At 48.0% G+C, this 17,058-nt stretch overlaps 1 protein-coding gene across 2 annotated transcripts in view; it reads right to left on the reverse strand.

Moving 5' to 3' along the window:
• Window positions 1–1,703: 1,703 nt before the first annotated feature.
• The window catches only part of LOC142582635 (uncharacterized), a 122,105-nt gene continuing 106,750 nt past the window's right edge, over window positions 1,704–17,058 (reverse strand). For both annotated transcript variants that reach the window (XM_075692546.1, XM_075692545.1), the window contains one exon: window positions 1,704–4,687. In XM_075692546.1, the coding sequence (XP_075548661.1) occupies window positions 4,293–4,687 (395 nt within the window). In that variant the 3' untranslated portion in view covers window positions 1,704–4,292. The remainder of the gene's footprint in view (window positions 4,688–17,058) is intronic.

Here is a 17,058-nt window from a genome sequence, read left to right on the forward strand (position 1 = left end):
GGTAATTATTGTAGGAAACAATACTATGACTTGAACCAGAGGACGTATTCTGCGACGATCACTTTCGGCAACAGTGTCGCCTCGGCGATAGTATCGCCGTCAGGCGTGGGCTGATTGGCTGGTTGAGGAAAATCGGATGACGTAGGGCTCAACCAGACAATCAGCGTGCGCCTGATGGCCAAGGCATCGCCAAGGCGTTAGTATCGCCCAAGTGGATCGTCGCAGAATACGGCCCCATGTGTATGCAGCATCGTGTGGTATGCAGACCGTTCACCAGTGTGCATGCAACAGTCATGCCAGCAGCGGATGCCTGAACGCTGCCCTGGCTCTGGCAGGGCCGACTGAACGGAGCGAGGGTGCGTCCATTTGGCTTCATCGTTTTTGCAGTCAAACGCACGGCGCTTCTCTGGAGGTCTTTTGACCTACCGCGCGCTGACCGTGCACTCGCCGCCAATACCAGAACAGCACGATTGCGTCGACAGTGCGAACGAAACTCTATTATACTCAATTATACTCAATATTATACTCAATATGACAGTGTTTTGCATGAAAAACGGTCTTAAGAGTTTCTGTTAATAACCGGTTGCCGACATTTGTCTATGCCCATGTAAATCATAGGACAAAAGACGCTGTCCACGCGCTTCTTAAACAGCACCTTACTTCAGGAAAGTTAGCATGGTTTACTTTCTCACATGTATACCCATGGTTGTTTTCTTTCTTGCTCTGCAGATGAAGGAAACACAAATTCAGCACACCTGCCTACAAACTGTATACAGTTGAACTTGCTGGTGCCTTATTCTATCTGATGAGGCAGAATATATCTCCAGAGCACAGCTAACCTTCCCCTTCTCTGCACGTTTGAAGCCGCTGCTTCATGGATTGTGCTTAACATCGTACCCTGCTGGAGTAACAAGCATTTTACGAAATATATTGCGGTGAAAGTAATAACTGATTATTGTTTGAGTCAATCTCATGCCTTATCCCTTTTCTCTTTTCCGCAAAAAGGCAAAAAGCGCCCCTTGTGGCGAACGCTTGCAACCTAGATCACGTGATGTGGCCTCTGAGATTACTGGGACGTATGTTACTGTCACAGATGCGCAGGCGCGACAAACGGTTGAACGGTGCGGACAGCGGGTCAGTAAATGTCATTGTCAAAATTATTCCGCTGCCACCGGAAGTTAATAAAGGCAACGAGCACCGACTCAAGGAATTTATGCGCAACGAAAAGAACTGCAGCGACAATGGGAAAGCGAACGACGCGGCAGGCAATGCTTTGACCGAAAATTGGTTTACGCACGGAAAAGTCTATAACGCTTGCTGCAGTCTGCGTTGTTAGGGCTAAGCTATACCTCTTCAAATAGTCCAATGGTTGTTGGCAATAGCGACTCCTCATCACCAGCGACGTCTTTTGTTGGCATATGTGTAGTAGGTGCATATTTGTTGGCATATGCACCTACTACAACGCAAAAATTGTATGTTTAGGCTGAGGACAAATAGCGTCGCCATCGATTATTTTTAATTGAAAACCACTTGGTATTTATGAAGTTTTATCTGAGGAGGCTGAATGTATAACATTCCACGCTCATAGCACCCAAATCAGCGCTGTCGCAAGGAAGTACCTTCTCGCGTTAGCCAAGGTTACTCTGAATACCTTTTTAGAAGCCGAGGAAGTACGAAATTAATAGACACGTAATACCAGCGTGTTTCGACTCTCTGTCAGCGTTTATTTCCATCCCAAAAGTACTAAATACAATGCAACAGGAAGACAAGGCACATAGGTGAATAGACTAGATAATCGTAAACAACTTCTTCGATCTCATCTTTGAGCTTATGCACCCTGTCGAGCACTGAAAGGCTTCGCGTGAGACATGAAGCGGACATTTCGCACTGAACAGGCAGTGCGCCAAACAAAACTGGCATGGGCATACGGATTCTGGGTACCCCTGTTAACACACATCATTATTCGTTTGTCCATTACACCTTTGGATTCCGCCGCGCGTGAAGGTGCTTCGTTAGCATCTTTCTCAACAATGGAGAAGGCTCAGCTCAATCATTCCAAGCTATGCTCCTCGCCGCACCCCCCCCCCCCCCCCTCCAGCGCCAGTTCTGTTGCATGAAGTTTACATTTGCTGAACATATATTTTACAATGGCATGCACAACGCTGCATTTTTTCTTGTTCAGTACACATTTGAGTTGATACGAGGTCGTAAATGCTAACTGGAATACCCCGACTGCAGGTTGTGTACCGCAAAAATGGGCCAACTCCATCCGTTGCAGATAGGTCTTTAAGCAGAAAAGCTCCGTGTTTTCATGAGGCTGAATTGCTTTATATAGAGCATCTGCAAAGAACGCTCAACATGTAAGGCATATTTCGGTGTTGCTTTCTTTTTTTTTATAATTCACAGTCTGGTAAAGATTATCGGAATGTTGGAGTCGTGCAACAATGTGCTGCGAGACGACTATATACAATACGGCGGCTATACCTGCCTTATAAGTGCACATTATATAGCTACCACAACTCGCACACTGCATCCAATAATAAAAAACGTTCACAAAGCGTGCAGCAAGGCATCGAAGTGACATTGTGTATCACAGGAGTTATGCGTGGAACAATATATTGTCGCGTGTTGAGCTGCCGTTACATTGAACAAAACCATCAAGATTGAGAGCTTTTTTTCCTTTCTTCTTTTTTTTTTTTTACTGCGAAGTCACCACAACGGTTCAGTGACAGTTTCGCAAGCGGAAGGCACATCGTGAACATAGCGCCATGATTAGCGTCATACGGGTAATGGCACTGGAATTTCTCTCTTGGAATATCAATTCTGGTATACAACCTTCTATTGCACGCGATTACAACACATTGAACAAGACAGTCATAGGAACAATGCCGCATTGAACAGTACCTCGTGCGCTTCTCGATGTCTGCTCTTTATGGCCGATTTCGATTGCTCTCTATTGAAGTGAGAGTGCTGGATCTCAACTGAAATGCATAGAATTCCGAATTCCATTACTAGAACGTCCGGATTACTGGTACCCCCCAAAAAAGTTCCTTCCTAATCTTTTCTATAGCTGCAGTCGTGTTATTCAAAGACAGTACATGTTCGTGCTACATGCCTGTACATGTATATGTGTTCTCTTTCGTTATGTTGCCAAACTATACATTACTTAACTCCAACCACATTACGAGCTCCGTAGCACATTCACTGTACACAATGGAATATGTGTTTATAAAAGTTAGGTAGCATCTGTACGTGTAAGGCAGAGCTTAAAGCACTGGCGTGCAGGACATCGACACAAACTATATTAATATTGACGCCCAATAAATGTAAGGCTCATTAGGAATTCTAGACTTCACAACACTTCAAACTATGACCTTCGCACAGTTTGTATTTTTGTCATGAACATGGCACGTACTGTCCTTCTTGTGGTTTCATCGGAAAATACTTTTTCATTACTGGTTATCTTCAAAGAAGTGCTGTAGCTAAAGGCACATTTGGATCACTACACAGTTGTTTAAAGCAGCCAGCCAACAGGAAGACGTTGCCTTGGAAAAAGTCTGCGCTATCAAGCGTTGCAATCTATTCTTCTTGATCTGCCTTGAACTGGAGCCCAGAGTGGCACTTCACGTCTGGCACAATTAAAGACTAACATTTTACTGTGCTTGTTACATTATCACCGGGAATATAATACAGACATATTACAAAAACGTAATGCAGTTTTTCAAAGTGTGGTGGAACCTATCTTTAAGATAAAGTCGCGACCTCACAGCTTCTTTGAAGCTTTAGTTCTTGCTAAGGTATTAACGCGGTTATGTACAGAAGTTCTATTTTGCTTGTTCCATCAGACGTTAGTTTACGTCACTAACCTCAAATCATTTTTGTTATATACGTGAACGCCAAAGTAAAAAAAAAAACAAGAACATACAATGCGCTGAAAAGACTGGCCAAGAAAATTATGTCGCGTGAGCTCGTGGCCTCCCGTATAGATTTTAACGCACTGTTCAAGTGCGTACCAGAAGAAGCGAGCGTACAGCTGATGCCACTCTAAGGAATAAGGGGGGTACAGAACTCAACAGCAAAACTGTCCCAGTTCGTAGGGCACTCCAGTCCCGATAGCGCCAGCCACTGCAAAGCACGCACAAGAAGTCTGAGATCACGCCATCTTCTCTTCTTCATTCTCTCTTTCACATCGAGGACCATTCCAGAGGTGCTGACTCCAGGCTACGCGCGCGCACAAGTTGAGTCCGTTACACGTCGAGTCAGCAATACCAGCCAAGTCCGTGGGCGTGTCGTCAGGGTGTGAGCATGGAGGCGCCTTCCAAGAACTTCATGGTCGATAAGGAAGGCGGCAGGAAGGCCTGAGCTGACTGCCGGTAGCGCATCATCATCTGGTCGAGCACACCGAACAGGAGCCGTGGGGGAGGAGGTGGCGTGGTGGGTGACGCAGCGCCGCCCAGGTCGAGGTTCGAGCGCGAGCTGCCCTTGCTGTCCTCGTTGGAGTCGAGCGTAGGGGACTTTGGAGGCTCCGCTTCGTAGTGGCCCGTCTTGGGCGAAGACGACAGCCCGTTACCGGCCAGGGTTCCCAGGCACGCCGGGCAGTACCCGCGACCCAGCAACCGGCCAGCGCCGCCGTTTGCGCTGATCGAGTAGGACTTGCCACAGCCCGAGCACTTCTCCTGATGTTCACCTGCAGAAGCAATAGAAGTAAAAAGGAGAAGAATATCATTACTTCAAATTGTTTAGAGAAACGTCCACGATGTTTTCGCCGGTTTTAGTGTGCATAACGTTGTTGCATTATTCCGTTTTGTTTCATTTTCTGAACGGACGTGTGCCTTGTTGGTGTGAGCCATCTTTGAATAGATTGGTCAGTTGGCCAATGTAGAACAAACTTGAAACAAACAGATCTGGAACTCACAACTAGCTCTAAGTTGCTAGGTAGTCACCCACTAGTTTACACTAACAGGTAGCCACCCTGCTACGTATCAGCGCTTCCGTAAACCGTCTTGATCGTTACCAGTGGTTCTCGCCTTGAGCCGTTTCTAAGCAAAAATACATCGCTACGCAATTCAGAAATGGGAAGATTCTGGCTTCCATTGTGGCAGTGATAGCTGCACTTAAATATAGGTCTCGCGTAACAAAAATTTTGTGAATACTGACCCTGGTTTATCGCCTGGTCAAACAGAAAAGATGCACACGGGGTCCAAATATAGACCTTGCTTGTTATCGAAATGACTAAAATATTGGTATGTAACGGGCATCTGGTTGCGCAGTCCAAGTGGTGTATCAAGATAGCCTCACTGTACCGAGCGGTCGCGAAAATCATCATGCTCTGAAAACAACTCGAATTTTATTCTGAGATAATACAGCTCTGTCGCAGCAGAAAGGCATCTTATATTAAACATGATTCAGGGCATACAACCAAGAAGAAGCGACATATATGTTTTTTTCCTTCAATACAGAATGTACTTTAATCGTGGTGGTCGAGTTCCCTCTGCCCACCTTCTCCACTCCGGCCCTTTCATTTTTTCTCTTTGCTTACACTGTGCAACACAGTCTCCTCCTATGTACTGAAGGCGCCTGCTTGGACAACTCGCCTTTGCTTTCGTCCCGAGCTGCGGTGTTGTAACTTTAACTCTGCATAATTTCGCACTAGACAGAAGAGGGTGGCGAAAGAACACTTCCTAGACGGCAACAAAAAAGTGCAACGGGGTAGGCCTCTGAAGAGAGACCGCAGACAATGAATGGCATAGAATGGGAGCAAAACGAGATAACATCTTGAAATCTGTGGCCTGTGAAAGGCGGTGGTAACAAAAGTAGCCATCAATCAAGGCAACCACGTGAATCGTTCACCGCACTTGCGCATTCATTTCCCACAAGAACCGGTATGCGCTCCACTAATCGCTCCTAACTACTCAACTGCTGCAGCGCTTAGTCGAATGGAATAACTGTGCTGTGTGCTGTTCGCCATGCCAAGTGTCGGCCACGATTATGATAATTAGGGTTTATTTAAATTAATTACCCCAGCAAAGAAGCTACCGATGAAATAAAGCTGTAACATGCTGGTAACCTTTTTTTTCTGACTATTAAGGCTTCCAGCACGTTACTCGAAGAAGGTCTCAGTAACTCGGTATATACTAGCCCCTGTGTTAGCCAGTCGTGGGTTAAGCGAATCTTTCAGATTATCGCTTATACCCATACACGCCAACACCGTGGCATATCAGAGATCTTCTGTGTGTGAAGCCTAGCTATTAAGCATAGCTTTTATTTGTTGGAGGGCTCTACGGGCCATATATCTTGTGCGGAGCCTAGCGCGTGTCACCCTGATAAGACGAACTGGTTCTGTAAGTTTTCTCACCCGCCGTGGTTGCTCAGTGGCTATGGTGTTGGGCTGCTGAGCACGAGGTCGCGGGATCGAATCCCGGCCACGGCGGCCGCATTTCGATGGGGGCGAAATGCGAAAACACCCGTGTGCTTAGATTTAGGTGCACGTTAAAGAACCCCAGGTGGTCAAAATTTCCGGAGTCCTCCACTACGGCGTGCCTCATAATCAGAAAGTGGTTTTGGCACGTAAAACCCCAAATATTATTATTATTATTGTAAGTTTTCTTGCTGTCCATAAAGTCATTTCAGCGACGATTTAGTCTCTGGCACGTTGTTAACAAATACAATATGAGAAATTTAGCGGAAGCTTTGTTTTAAGCTATCGAGAAATGAAAGCGGAACTGCAGGAAGCGGACTATACTTATGTGCACAAAACAAGCATACAAAAAAGTCTGACAAGTATGACACATAGTTCTTCTACCCTGACGAGTAAAATATATAGCTCCTGCATATCATCAATCCCCCCTCCCCTTCGTTCTCTTCTTTTGTTTTTCTTTTTTTTTTAGATACATACATTTCAGGTGCCGGTAAGTGGTTCCAAATACTCCTTTTCATATAACAATAATGCCTAATAAAATCGCGTTGTATGAACATGCTTAGCAGACGCTTCAAAAACCGAAACAAATGCGACAGAAGTATGCACAATAACAAAAAAAAAGATGTCTTATAAACACATGTAGGAAAACATGAAGTAAATGGCAAATCAGGTCGCATCTGCCGTCAGCGATTATTGAGCGACGCTGGTTATGCGCCCTGTCAGAGAGGCATTTAGACGAATCGGACAAAAAACGCAACAAAATAACGGCGAAAACGCTAAAGCATTAGAATTGTATGTACGGCGCACGCACCACACAAAGGAAGCAAAGTTGAACCGAGGACGAGCGCGTCCTCTTTCGCGCAAGAACGCAGGGGCGTTGCGCCGTTTCGAAATCACGTTTCTTGTGCGGCACGGTCGTACAGTTTATACGCTCGCGCACTACCGTAGCGAGAACCAAGTGCGCCAGAAAGACAGCGATGAAGACGACGACGACAACGATGGCACGGGCGTGTGCCGCGTGCGTTACAGAGCAGGACGGGCCAACCATTAACCGCGGCGAAGCGCACGCGAGAGATACCCGAAAGCATTCGCCCCTCGACAAAGATGTCTCGCAACAAGAGCAGAGACTGCGGGAAGAGTGCCCCAAGGAAGCGCCCGCTACATTTGTATACGAGGAGCTGAGAGGAGACCTACACCCACGCCTTCTTCTTGCCTCCCTTTTGACGCGTGTAATCGGCCGCCCCGAGAGCATTACCAACGTCCGGAACGAACCGGCATGACTCCTCAGCATATATATATATATATATATATATATATATATATATATATATATATATATATACGAAGCAGTACAATTCAAGCGAATGAGCATAAAGTATATGGAAAATAGTTAGAGCTATATGAGATACGATTAAGAGCGTAAGGCGAACCAAAAGAAGCAGATTGAGGGAAACACAATGATAAGTCGTAAGATAGCTTAACAACCGCTTTTATTCGCATATAACATGCGCTCACTGGCGGGATCTCACTGTCACGCCATTAATTAATCACGCAAAAAGCCTGCTCCGGGCAGCTTACAAGGGGCTGTGAAACTATGGCATCCATGATTTGTAATATTAAAATGCAATGACGGGTAATGTAACAGGTACAGGCGTTATTTTGCGTGTAGGAATTCCTTGATGTGATACCTTCAAATATGAGATCACATGATCGTTGTCCATTCTTTATTTTACCTATTATTCGTTAAGATCATCGACGCGGGCCGTGGCATGCTTCTTCCTTAAAATTTACTTCTGTATGCATTAGTTTCATGTAGAACTCAGTTAAATGAGCTGAATTAGGACTGAAACGTCCAATTTCTTTAGATATTGGAGATAGTCAACCACACCTGTAGAGGTATTGCCATGCTCTCAAGCGTCTTAGCGAAAATTAGTTAAAAAGAAAACTAACATGCGTGGTCAAATCTATTTAAAAAAGCCAGAAACATAATATAGTAATACACTGCGACCCCTTAAACAGAGCTTGCTCTTGCCATGCGCCCGACAGACACGTGTTCAGGACTTGTGCGCCCAAATCTAGTCACAATTACGGCGAAGGAAGGATATACACTGTACATATTTTCGAAGCTCGTGAACATTAGGCGTCACCGCTTCTCGCGTCTTCGTCTCCAACGTCACGAAAGCCGTTGCAGGTGAACAGACGGTGCCTATACCTTCGCATATAAGTGACACCCGCGAGGGCAGTGCGCATGACCTGTGACTATAGGTAAGTCTCCGGCAGGTAAACCCACCGAGACAAAGACGATGAGGGACCAGACCATACACACACAGAAAAAGGAAATAAAAACTTAAGGTGGAAATACAGAAACAAAACGCAAACAGCATTCTGAGAACGGGCAATAGCGAGACTATGCAGGGTATGGTGCAAGAAAAACTGAAAGAGAACAGCATGACGAAGAAGAAGAAGAAGAAGGCGCGGCGGAGAAACGAAACGCGCTCGCGCGGTGAAGGCGCGGCGCGCGCGCGCTTTCTTTGCGTCCCGACAGGGCGTGCTTGTGGGAGGGGGAGTGTCGCGCACCGCGCCTGGCGCGTGCGGGCAAGTGAGCGCGCTTCGGTACGGCACGCTTCTGCGGCGGTTACACCCGCATCCAAATGACGGCGGGGCAACGAGAGAAAATGGCTTCGCCACGGGAAACCGCGAGGAAGAGGCACACAACAGAAACGAAAAAAAAAACGTGAAGAGTGAACGGTAAACAAATGACGGAGAGAAAGAAATTGAACGAGAAGTGGATGAAAGACTGGAAAGGGCAGCATTCCGCCATCCCGGCTGCAGCCTCGTCTGTACATAGTGCCACCAGCACGCACGGCCGCGCACTGTCGTTGGCAGTGCGCCCTTTCGTGCCCTGCACGCTATGCATGGAGAGAGAGGAGAGGAAGAAGTGGAATGGCGGTGCGGTGTCGTGTGCGATCTGCGCGAGACTAGCTTGAATACATACGCCTTCTCAATTTGTAATCCGGGCGCGTGCGCACACGCTCGCGCGCCCGTTTCGAACGGGCGACAGGACTGCGTGCCTTATCGCTGAGTGAGGTGCACGTATACTATAGACACGCTCGCCGAGAGCGAAGACGCGCGCATAGCGCTGCGCCGGCGTCCAAGACGCCGGCGATTTGTAGTCCTACTCACGCGCGCGCTATAAGAAACGTGCGCCCGATTCCGGCTGGCGATGAGATGCGAATACAAGCGCTAAGGCCTCTAAGGCCCTGCGTACAGCTGTCGTGTGCTTTCCAGACAACTCTGTTTATTGTGCGAGGAAGGAGATACAGCCCAGAAGGTGAGCTTTAAGGCGAGGTCCCCGATAGAGGCGCTAATCGCGAATTTCGCCGATAACGGCGACATATCGCGGGTAAGTTACGCGCGCTTGTTGTGGCTGCTGTGAGCTTTGCCTGCAGTGTATCGTCTTTTTTTTTGTTCTTTTCGTAAAAGATGTAGATTTGTCAAGTGTAGCCAGCTGCGACTGTGTATCTTTCCTATTAAGCAGACCTGCGGGCGCAAAAACTATTAGAATAAAGAAAGCACTGAGCCTGCTAAATTTCGCTCAATTTCTCATTCAAGATACAATGACGTTTGGCTGACCATGGGACAAAAAAGGAAAAAGAAAAGAAACAGAGAAAACGCCTTTGACGAAACTCATTTGTTGAAAAGTAAGCTAATTAACAGTCAGGAGGTGGAAAGGTCTCGTATTTGTCCCGGATGGTTTTCTTTTCGATGTACTTTAGCTCATTATTCCTTCGTCTTCTACAAATGTTCGGCATAAACTTTCAGTGCAAAGAATTGTTGTTCAACGTCTTGAAGTGGTTGTCGCATGCGTTTTTAAACATCCGCTAATGACGGATAGCAAAGTAGAGAGCATATCGCGATTGGAGGGTTGCGGCAAATGTAGGACACTGATAACACTGAAATTCAAGCCGAAGGTTTCTTTTTGAGAACACACTGCGTTTTATCTCACGCCTACGGTAGCGTTATGTGGATTTTGGAAAAGAGGACCGAGTATCTCTGGCAGTGCGCGTATAAGTCTGTATATAGAACACTTTCATCCTCTCAGCGTCCAAGAGCAGTCTCCAGTTTTTCATTTTTTTTTTCGGTGCGCCCGAGCAAGCGCTGAGAACAACCGCGTCTAGTGCCTTGATAGCGGCGGGGAGCACGGGATAATTATTAATCACCATTTGTGTGCAGCGTCTTCCTCGTCTCGCCAGGTGAAGTTACCGTTCAATCCAAGGGCCTGATTGACTTTTGATTTATTATATACTGCTGAGTTTCGCTTGGGAAACTATACGCTCTAAGCGGCCTCCTCAAGACCGCTCATCAGCATTCCATTAGTACAATCGCGACTACACGCAGCAGTCGCCGTTGGGAGCGTTCATCCGTCTTGGTATCAGCGGCACCCTCAATATAGTGGCCGTGGGATACGGCGAGCAAAACTAAGAAGAGATGCAAATGGAAGCGACAAGGGAATAGAAGCGGTATTGTCGACACATCCGCCTCTGTATCGCAAGTATAGCTCCATCTTCAGTGCTGAATCACTTCGAACAAACGAATCGGTCAGCGGCTCTTCATGGAATAGAATCTCTCTACCGTTAAACTTGGATTTGATTGCCGCTTCAGGTTTCGCGTCCTTATAGGAGCTTATAGGACCCATGTCTCCCCAAATGCGTTTGGGACGCGTCGACGAGAACAGTCTGGCCGGAAGAAAAAAAGCAGAAAACAAAGGGCGGCTGGCAGGAAATGCAAATTCGCTGTGAAAGCCGAAGGCGGTGGTCACCGAGCAGTAAGTGGCCTTCCCTCCCTTGTTATCGCCTTCTAAGCCGGCGCGACCGTAGTTCGCGGTACATACGCGTCTGTTTATATATGAGCGGCAGTACGCACGCATAGGCTGTCCGACCCCCGTTTCACAGTGGGTGGTGGGCGAGCCAGCGGTGCCCCTCTATCCGGAATATAAATGGCTCGGTCCGTTCCCAAATGACGGTGTCGTACCAGCGCGGCAGATTGACTCGCACGGGTAGAAGGGGCCACTAGCCTCGTGGAAGCAACTTGTCTCCTGGCAGAATCAGAGTCGCGCTCTCTGCGGAGCAAGATGCCGCCATCTCTGTACGGCGCAGGATTAAATGAGAAAGAAGCCGACAGCTTCGTTTCGCCTGGTGAGGACAAAAAAAATATAAGAAAGCCGTACTCGCAGGTACCAGAGTCTTGAACTTGCAAGCAAGCAACAGGCGTTTCGCATACAGGAAACGAACGATCTCGGCACAGCGCAGAACGGGTTGTCGATTGCTGTCGGCCCCGCTAGGCAATTAGTCGACCGGCGAGCAAAAGTGCTTTCCTGTGTTTCCCGCCTTGGGCAATTTCTCTCCCCACTGTTCACAGCGCCGACAGCGCTGCTTCTGTAGTTTAGTGCGTAGCGGCTGCTCTCTGAAGTACGGGCGCGCTATGGGGAGAATGACCCAGCTGCGTTCGACGTAGTGAGTGCGTCGCAACTTCAGGCAGCCAAGCAGGCCAGTGCCCTTGTTCTTTTCACGGCCAAGGCCCCGCCTTACAACATACTCAGCCCTACGGCTTCAATCGCTGTGGTTGCGTCTGACCCCAGTCTCATTCATATACTCCCCCAGGCTTTACACGCAAGCATTGAGGTGCGTCTTTCTAACAGCTTTTTCGTAGCTTTCCCTGGAGTTTACGTAGTCCACCAGCCCCTGTGTCAGTGCACGTCCTCTGTACGTGCATATGCGCACTGCCATTACTTTTTTTTCTTCTTCTTTTTTTCTTGCTCTTTATGTCTATATCACTTTTTGAAAATGTAGGGTAGCCAACCAAATGCGGCGACATTGGTTAAAATACCTTCGTTCATTGTATCTTGATTTCAATTCAATTTCAGTTCATTTTATTTAGTGGTTTAATGATACCAGTGTCTAATTTTCTTTGTCTTCCGCAAGAATTAATTCCTTTTGACTATGTACTAAACTTTGTTTTGTACTAACGATGTTAGGGACGACTTGGCGTAACTTGAGACCATAACAGTTGGTAAATACACCATGTAATCTTCCGAATTCCAGCCTTGTATGAATTAAAAGCTGGAGCAATGTGTCCACCTAGAACGACTTGCTCTATTTATGCATAGGAGGCTTCGAAAGAACGCTTTCCTAGCAACAAGCGGCTATACATGCGAGGCAAACCGGTACTGCCTAATTGTTAACGCAATAACTGGCGTGTCCGACTCTTCTTTTCCTGGAGTAATTACTTCCGAACAAAACTACTCCGGAATAGGTCTCAGAACAGAGCCAGCCGTGGCCTGAAACGGCCGCCTTATTGAGGAAAGGATCCCCTCGCACACGAGGTGGGGCTCACAGTGAAGGATCATCCCCTTCCTATGTATTTCCACGCGCAAAGAGGCTCTGTCGGTCAAGCCCGTCGTCAACGGGCTCTGCGCAGCGAAGTAGCGCGGAATCGTACAGCGGGGGCAGAAAGAGGCGACGTCGCCTTCACCAGTCATTTTCGCGGAGCTCCGCGGGAGCTGTGGCATTATAAGCCGCCTCCGATATATACGTACGTAAGCCCGTGCGAGAATCGGCGCGCAACACACGAAGATGCGGAGGTGAGCAACGCGGGCGCATAGCCTGATAGAGTCTTTCTTACGAAATGTGATCGATCACCGGGCGGCTCCTTCCTTCTCTCTCTCGTCCCCCTGAATGCGTGGCTGCCTCTGGCTCGCACTAACCGACCACGAAATCGCGCCGGTGGCGGGTTGTTCTCTCATAGACTCCATAGGCGCTGTCGCGGCGGGGCGCGTGCACATGGTGAGGGGCTACCGCGTAGAGATGGGCGTGGTCCGTGCGGACACGGTCACCCCGTCGGGACAAGACGGCGGGCATGATGGCCAGAGCGCTCACCGCGAGACCGCTCGAAACCGAGGAAGCCCTGTTGACCAGACGGGGACCGAAACGCCTCTCGCGCGGGCCGTATTTATGTCCTACTTTCGCAAGCTATCTATGCACAGAGGCGCGCACCATAGCCACCTGGCTGCGCGTGACTCTTATCAATCCTCGTCGCCTGTCCCGAGAGATCCTGTCCCCCTTTTTATAGCCAAGCCCGGTGATTTTGGCGCTTGTGGTAGAGGCTATAGCGGCGGGGTGACGGTCACAGGCCGCCTTATACAGCGTGGTTTCAAGTAGGCTGCATTTTTCTCAATTATACTTGATTCTTATTGTTCCTGTACTCGATAGAAATTGGATGGAATGAGGCTCGACGCAGTGAAACTGTGAACCGAGAGGTCTAAGCTGGGAAGTACTGCCGCGTCCAGTGCCTATAAAATTCAGGTAAAGTGAGGCGGAAGTCTACGAGTGGAAGAAGACCCCGTCGACAGGTCTGCAAGCCTTGTCAAGTTGCTCAGCTAAAAGGGAACGACAGTGATGGCGGTGCTAAAAAGACGAAAATGCCCTCAAAGAGCGCGCACGGGGAAGGGGGGGGGGGGGAATCTGGGACGTATAACGCTAGTAAATGAGCGTTGGCGTCGTCCGTCATGGCGCTCGGCTTCACTATCGTAATGGCAGATTTCTGATCGAATCAGTCCAAATAATCAAGGTAATTGCTTGAGACAAGATCAGAGCGAGATACTTTATTTTTTGCGCCATCAAATGGCTGTGCATTAAGACATACCTATGCTAAGATTCCTTCAATATAAGGTTTACGCATAATTTGTGGATTCAAAGCACCATGAATAAGTGCCGGCAGTTCCGCGACCATAGGAAATAATGACCTCTCTTATGTCTCGAGAATACAAGATGAAAGTATCTGCGATTTCATAGCCATCCCGGCAACCTAAGCAATAAGGAAAGTAGAATGCAATGAGTGCAAATTGGCACCGCATACTTGAGTTTCGGAATCAAGTTTTGAGCTGGCGCCGACGCAATCAATAAAATCGAATTATATTATGAATGTCCGAAGTAGCGAAATTCTCATCCATTGCCAATTCTTCGTGACACCTCTGGACATCACTGATTGTGTTCGTGAAACTAATTGGCATAAATAAGGAACTGCAATAAGTCTCGTTACTCATTCTGATAAGGGATAGACTTAGGGAGATATTTCCTTACATTTAATAGGGTTAAAGAATGGACTAATATGTGAGCGACTTGGGCTTGCCTGCATACTTATAGAAGAACTAAATTATATGTCATTCCTTAATTTACCAGTGCGATATACATCCTTTCAAGTTAGCATTTGGTTCATAAGGCAAATGAAGGGTATGCACCTTCATGGCTTCAATGATCAGTGAGCCACATGTCTAGTATTCAGAACTATGCACCGCCTCAAAAGTGTAGGACTAAAATGATCACGCAAATACAGATGGTTAAGCCTATACAGGCCACCTATCACTGCGCCACTTGATACTCGTCTTGATTGGCTTCAGCATCGAAGTCAACGATCAATTCGCCCTTTGCCCCGAACGAGCGACCTTCTGATCGTCAAAATAAAGCGGTCACTGGGGTCAGCCATGATTGGGCCAAGCCCCCGAGGGTTGCCGTCCAGTACCGGATACTACGAGGCCCACCTATTACCAGCACAGCGCATCCGGCATTGCTCAATGTAAGTTGGGTTAAAGGAGCTGCTGTCCTACTTAAGTAATGACAGCCACATGTGATCGTGGGTTAGAGGGCATTTGAAGTGTCGTTGGTATATTAGACCTATATTTGCAACGAGCGATCCATGGCCTACTAACATTCTTGCCACGTCTGTGCAATATGCTGAATACTGACGCCACAACTCACGTGTTGCGGTAAACACTGTCAAGAATTATTCATCATCATCACCATCATGATCATCATCAACAACAACAACAACATTAACCTATTTTACAAAGTCCACTGTAGCACGAAGGCTTCTCCCTGCGACCTCCTTTGACCCCTGTGTAGCGTTGGCCGATGCCAACATGTGCCTGCAAAATTTCTTAATTTCATTACCTCACCTAATTTACCGCCTCTTCGACTGCACTTCCTTTCCCTTGGCACCTATTTTGTAACTAATGGTCCACCGGTTATCTACCCCACGCATTGCATGGCCTGCATGCCCAGCTCCGTCTCTTTTTTTTTTTTTTTTTCTTAATGTCAGCTATAGAATATCGGCTATCCCCGTTTGCTCTCTGATCCACACTACTCTCTTCCTGTCTCTTAATGTGGATTCATCTGGCTGCTTTTAGTAAGAAACGCTGGAAAATCTCGCCAGCAGCTATAGGCAGTATATTCACATTGCGATTTAATGATTTCAAATGCTACTGAAGCCGACCAACAGCAGAGTTGCGCTGATATCCCGTCGCGATACAGTTAATAGACACGTTAAAATAAACCTGTTCGGTGAGCACTGAATCTTGCTCGTGTATGGGAACGCGTTACGTGTACGGCTTTACGTCGATTCCGTTTCGACTGCTTGCACGTAGTTTGCGCTTAAACTCATTTATTTTCTAGCACGCTCGTTTTTTCTTTCTCCTCCTTTTTTACGTCCACATAAATCACAAGCGTGCCGAACGCTGAAGGGGGCCGAAAACTTTTTCGCGGCGACGTAAATCAACCAGTGCCCGCATGCAATCACAATTGGAAGAGCCCCACTCTCTTTCTTGTGGCTGGTATGCAGTTCTTCTCGAGCATTTGCTATCGCGCCCCCAATCGAGCTGTAATTGAGTTTTTATACGCCGCCACCTATAACGCACAGCCGACCCGTTGCGAAGACACCGGTGCGGCGCGTAATAGCGGGCACATCTTTGCCGCACTCGCAATTAACACTTCGAGCTAATGAAACGCGATAATAGTGCAAGAAAAAAAAAAGTGCTCACCGCGCCCCATGTGCGTGCGTATGTATACCGTTCACCGCCCGCTGTCCTCCGAGCTACTGAACGGAGCTGGCCCCCGAAGATGACCGTCGGGGATCCCGCATCACAAGGAAGTCAAGCGCATGCGAACTAAAACGCGAGCGGCAGAGCTACTCTGCGTGTCTCAAACGTGCACTGCCCGCGGGGTGCGCAGTCGCCGTGCACGCGGTATTGCGGGCTAACAGCAGCAAGCATGCAGTTGTGCTCGCACCGTACGCTCTCTTTGCCCGAGTAGACGCGCGTCCCTCCTCCGTGTGCACAAATGATGCGACGGCACGAAACACTGTCGTGAATGAATTACACTGTCCCGACGTTTAATGTCGCCGCCGTTGCCGACGCTGCTCGAGCGGCAAGTCCGCGTTCTGTGATTAGAGGCGTAGTGCCGATGGTCACGAGCAGCTCTATGTGGCCAATGAGAGCGCTAGTATTCGTCTGCAGGAAACGGAGCAGAGAGGAAGCAGACACGACACTATATAGCCACTCTACGAAAAGAAACCAAGTGGCCGAAGACATGCGTAGTAATCGATGTCCCTTAACGTGCGCTTGCAGCTAGCACAGAGACGGTGCACAAACGCCCCTGTGTTTGTGGTCTTTCCTGGCGTCCCTCGATTACTTCATTCGCGGGAAGTCTTCGCAGAAGCTTCGGCGCTCCACTGCGCGGGCGATTATTCTAACACTGGCTTTAGAGACTCTGCAGGCGAAGCCCTGTGTGACCGCTTACTCCTACTAAGCT

The sequence above is a fragment of the Dermacentor variabilis genome, chromosome 5, assembly GCF_050947875.1.
Source record: "Dermacentor variabilis isolate Ectoservices chromosome 5, ASM5094787v1, whole genome shotgun sequence".
In the NCBI taxonomy this organism is placed as follows: Eukaryota; Metazoa; Arthropoda; class Arachnida; order Ixodida; family Ixodidae; genus Dermacentor; species Dermacentor variabilis.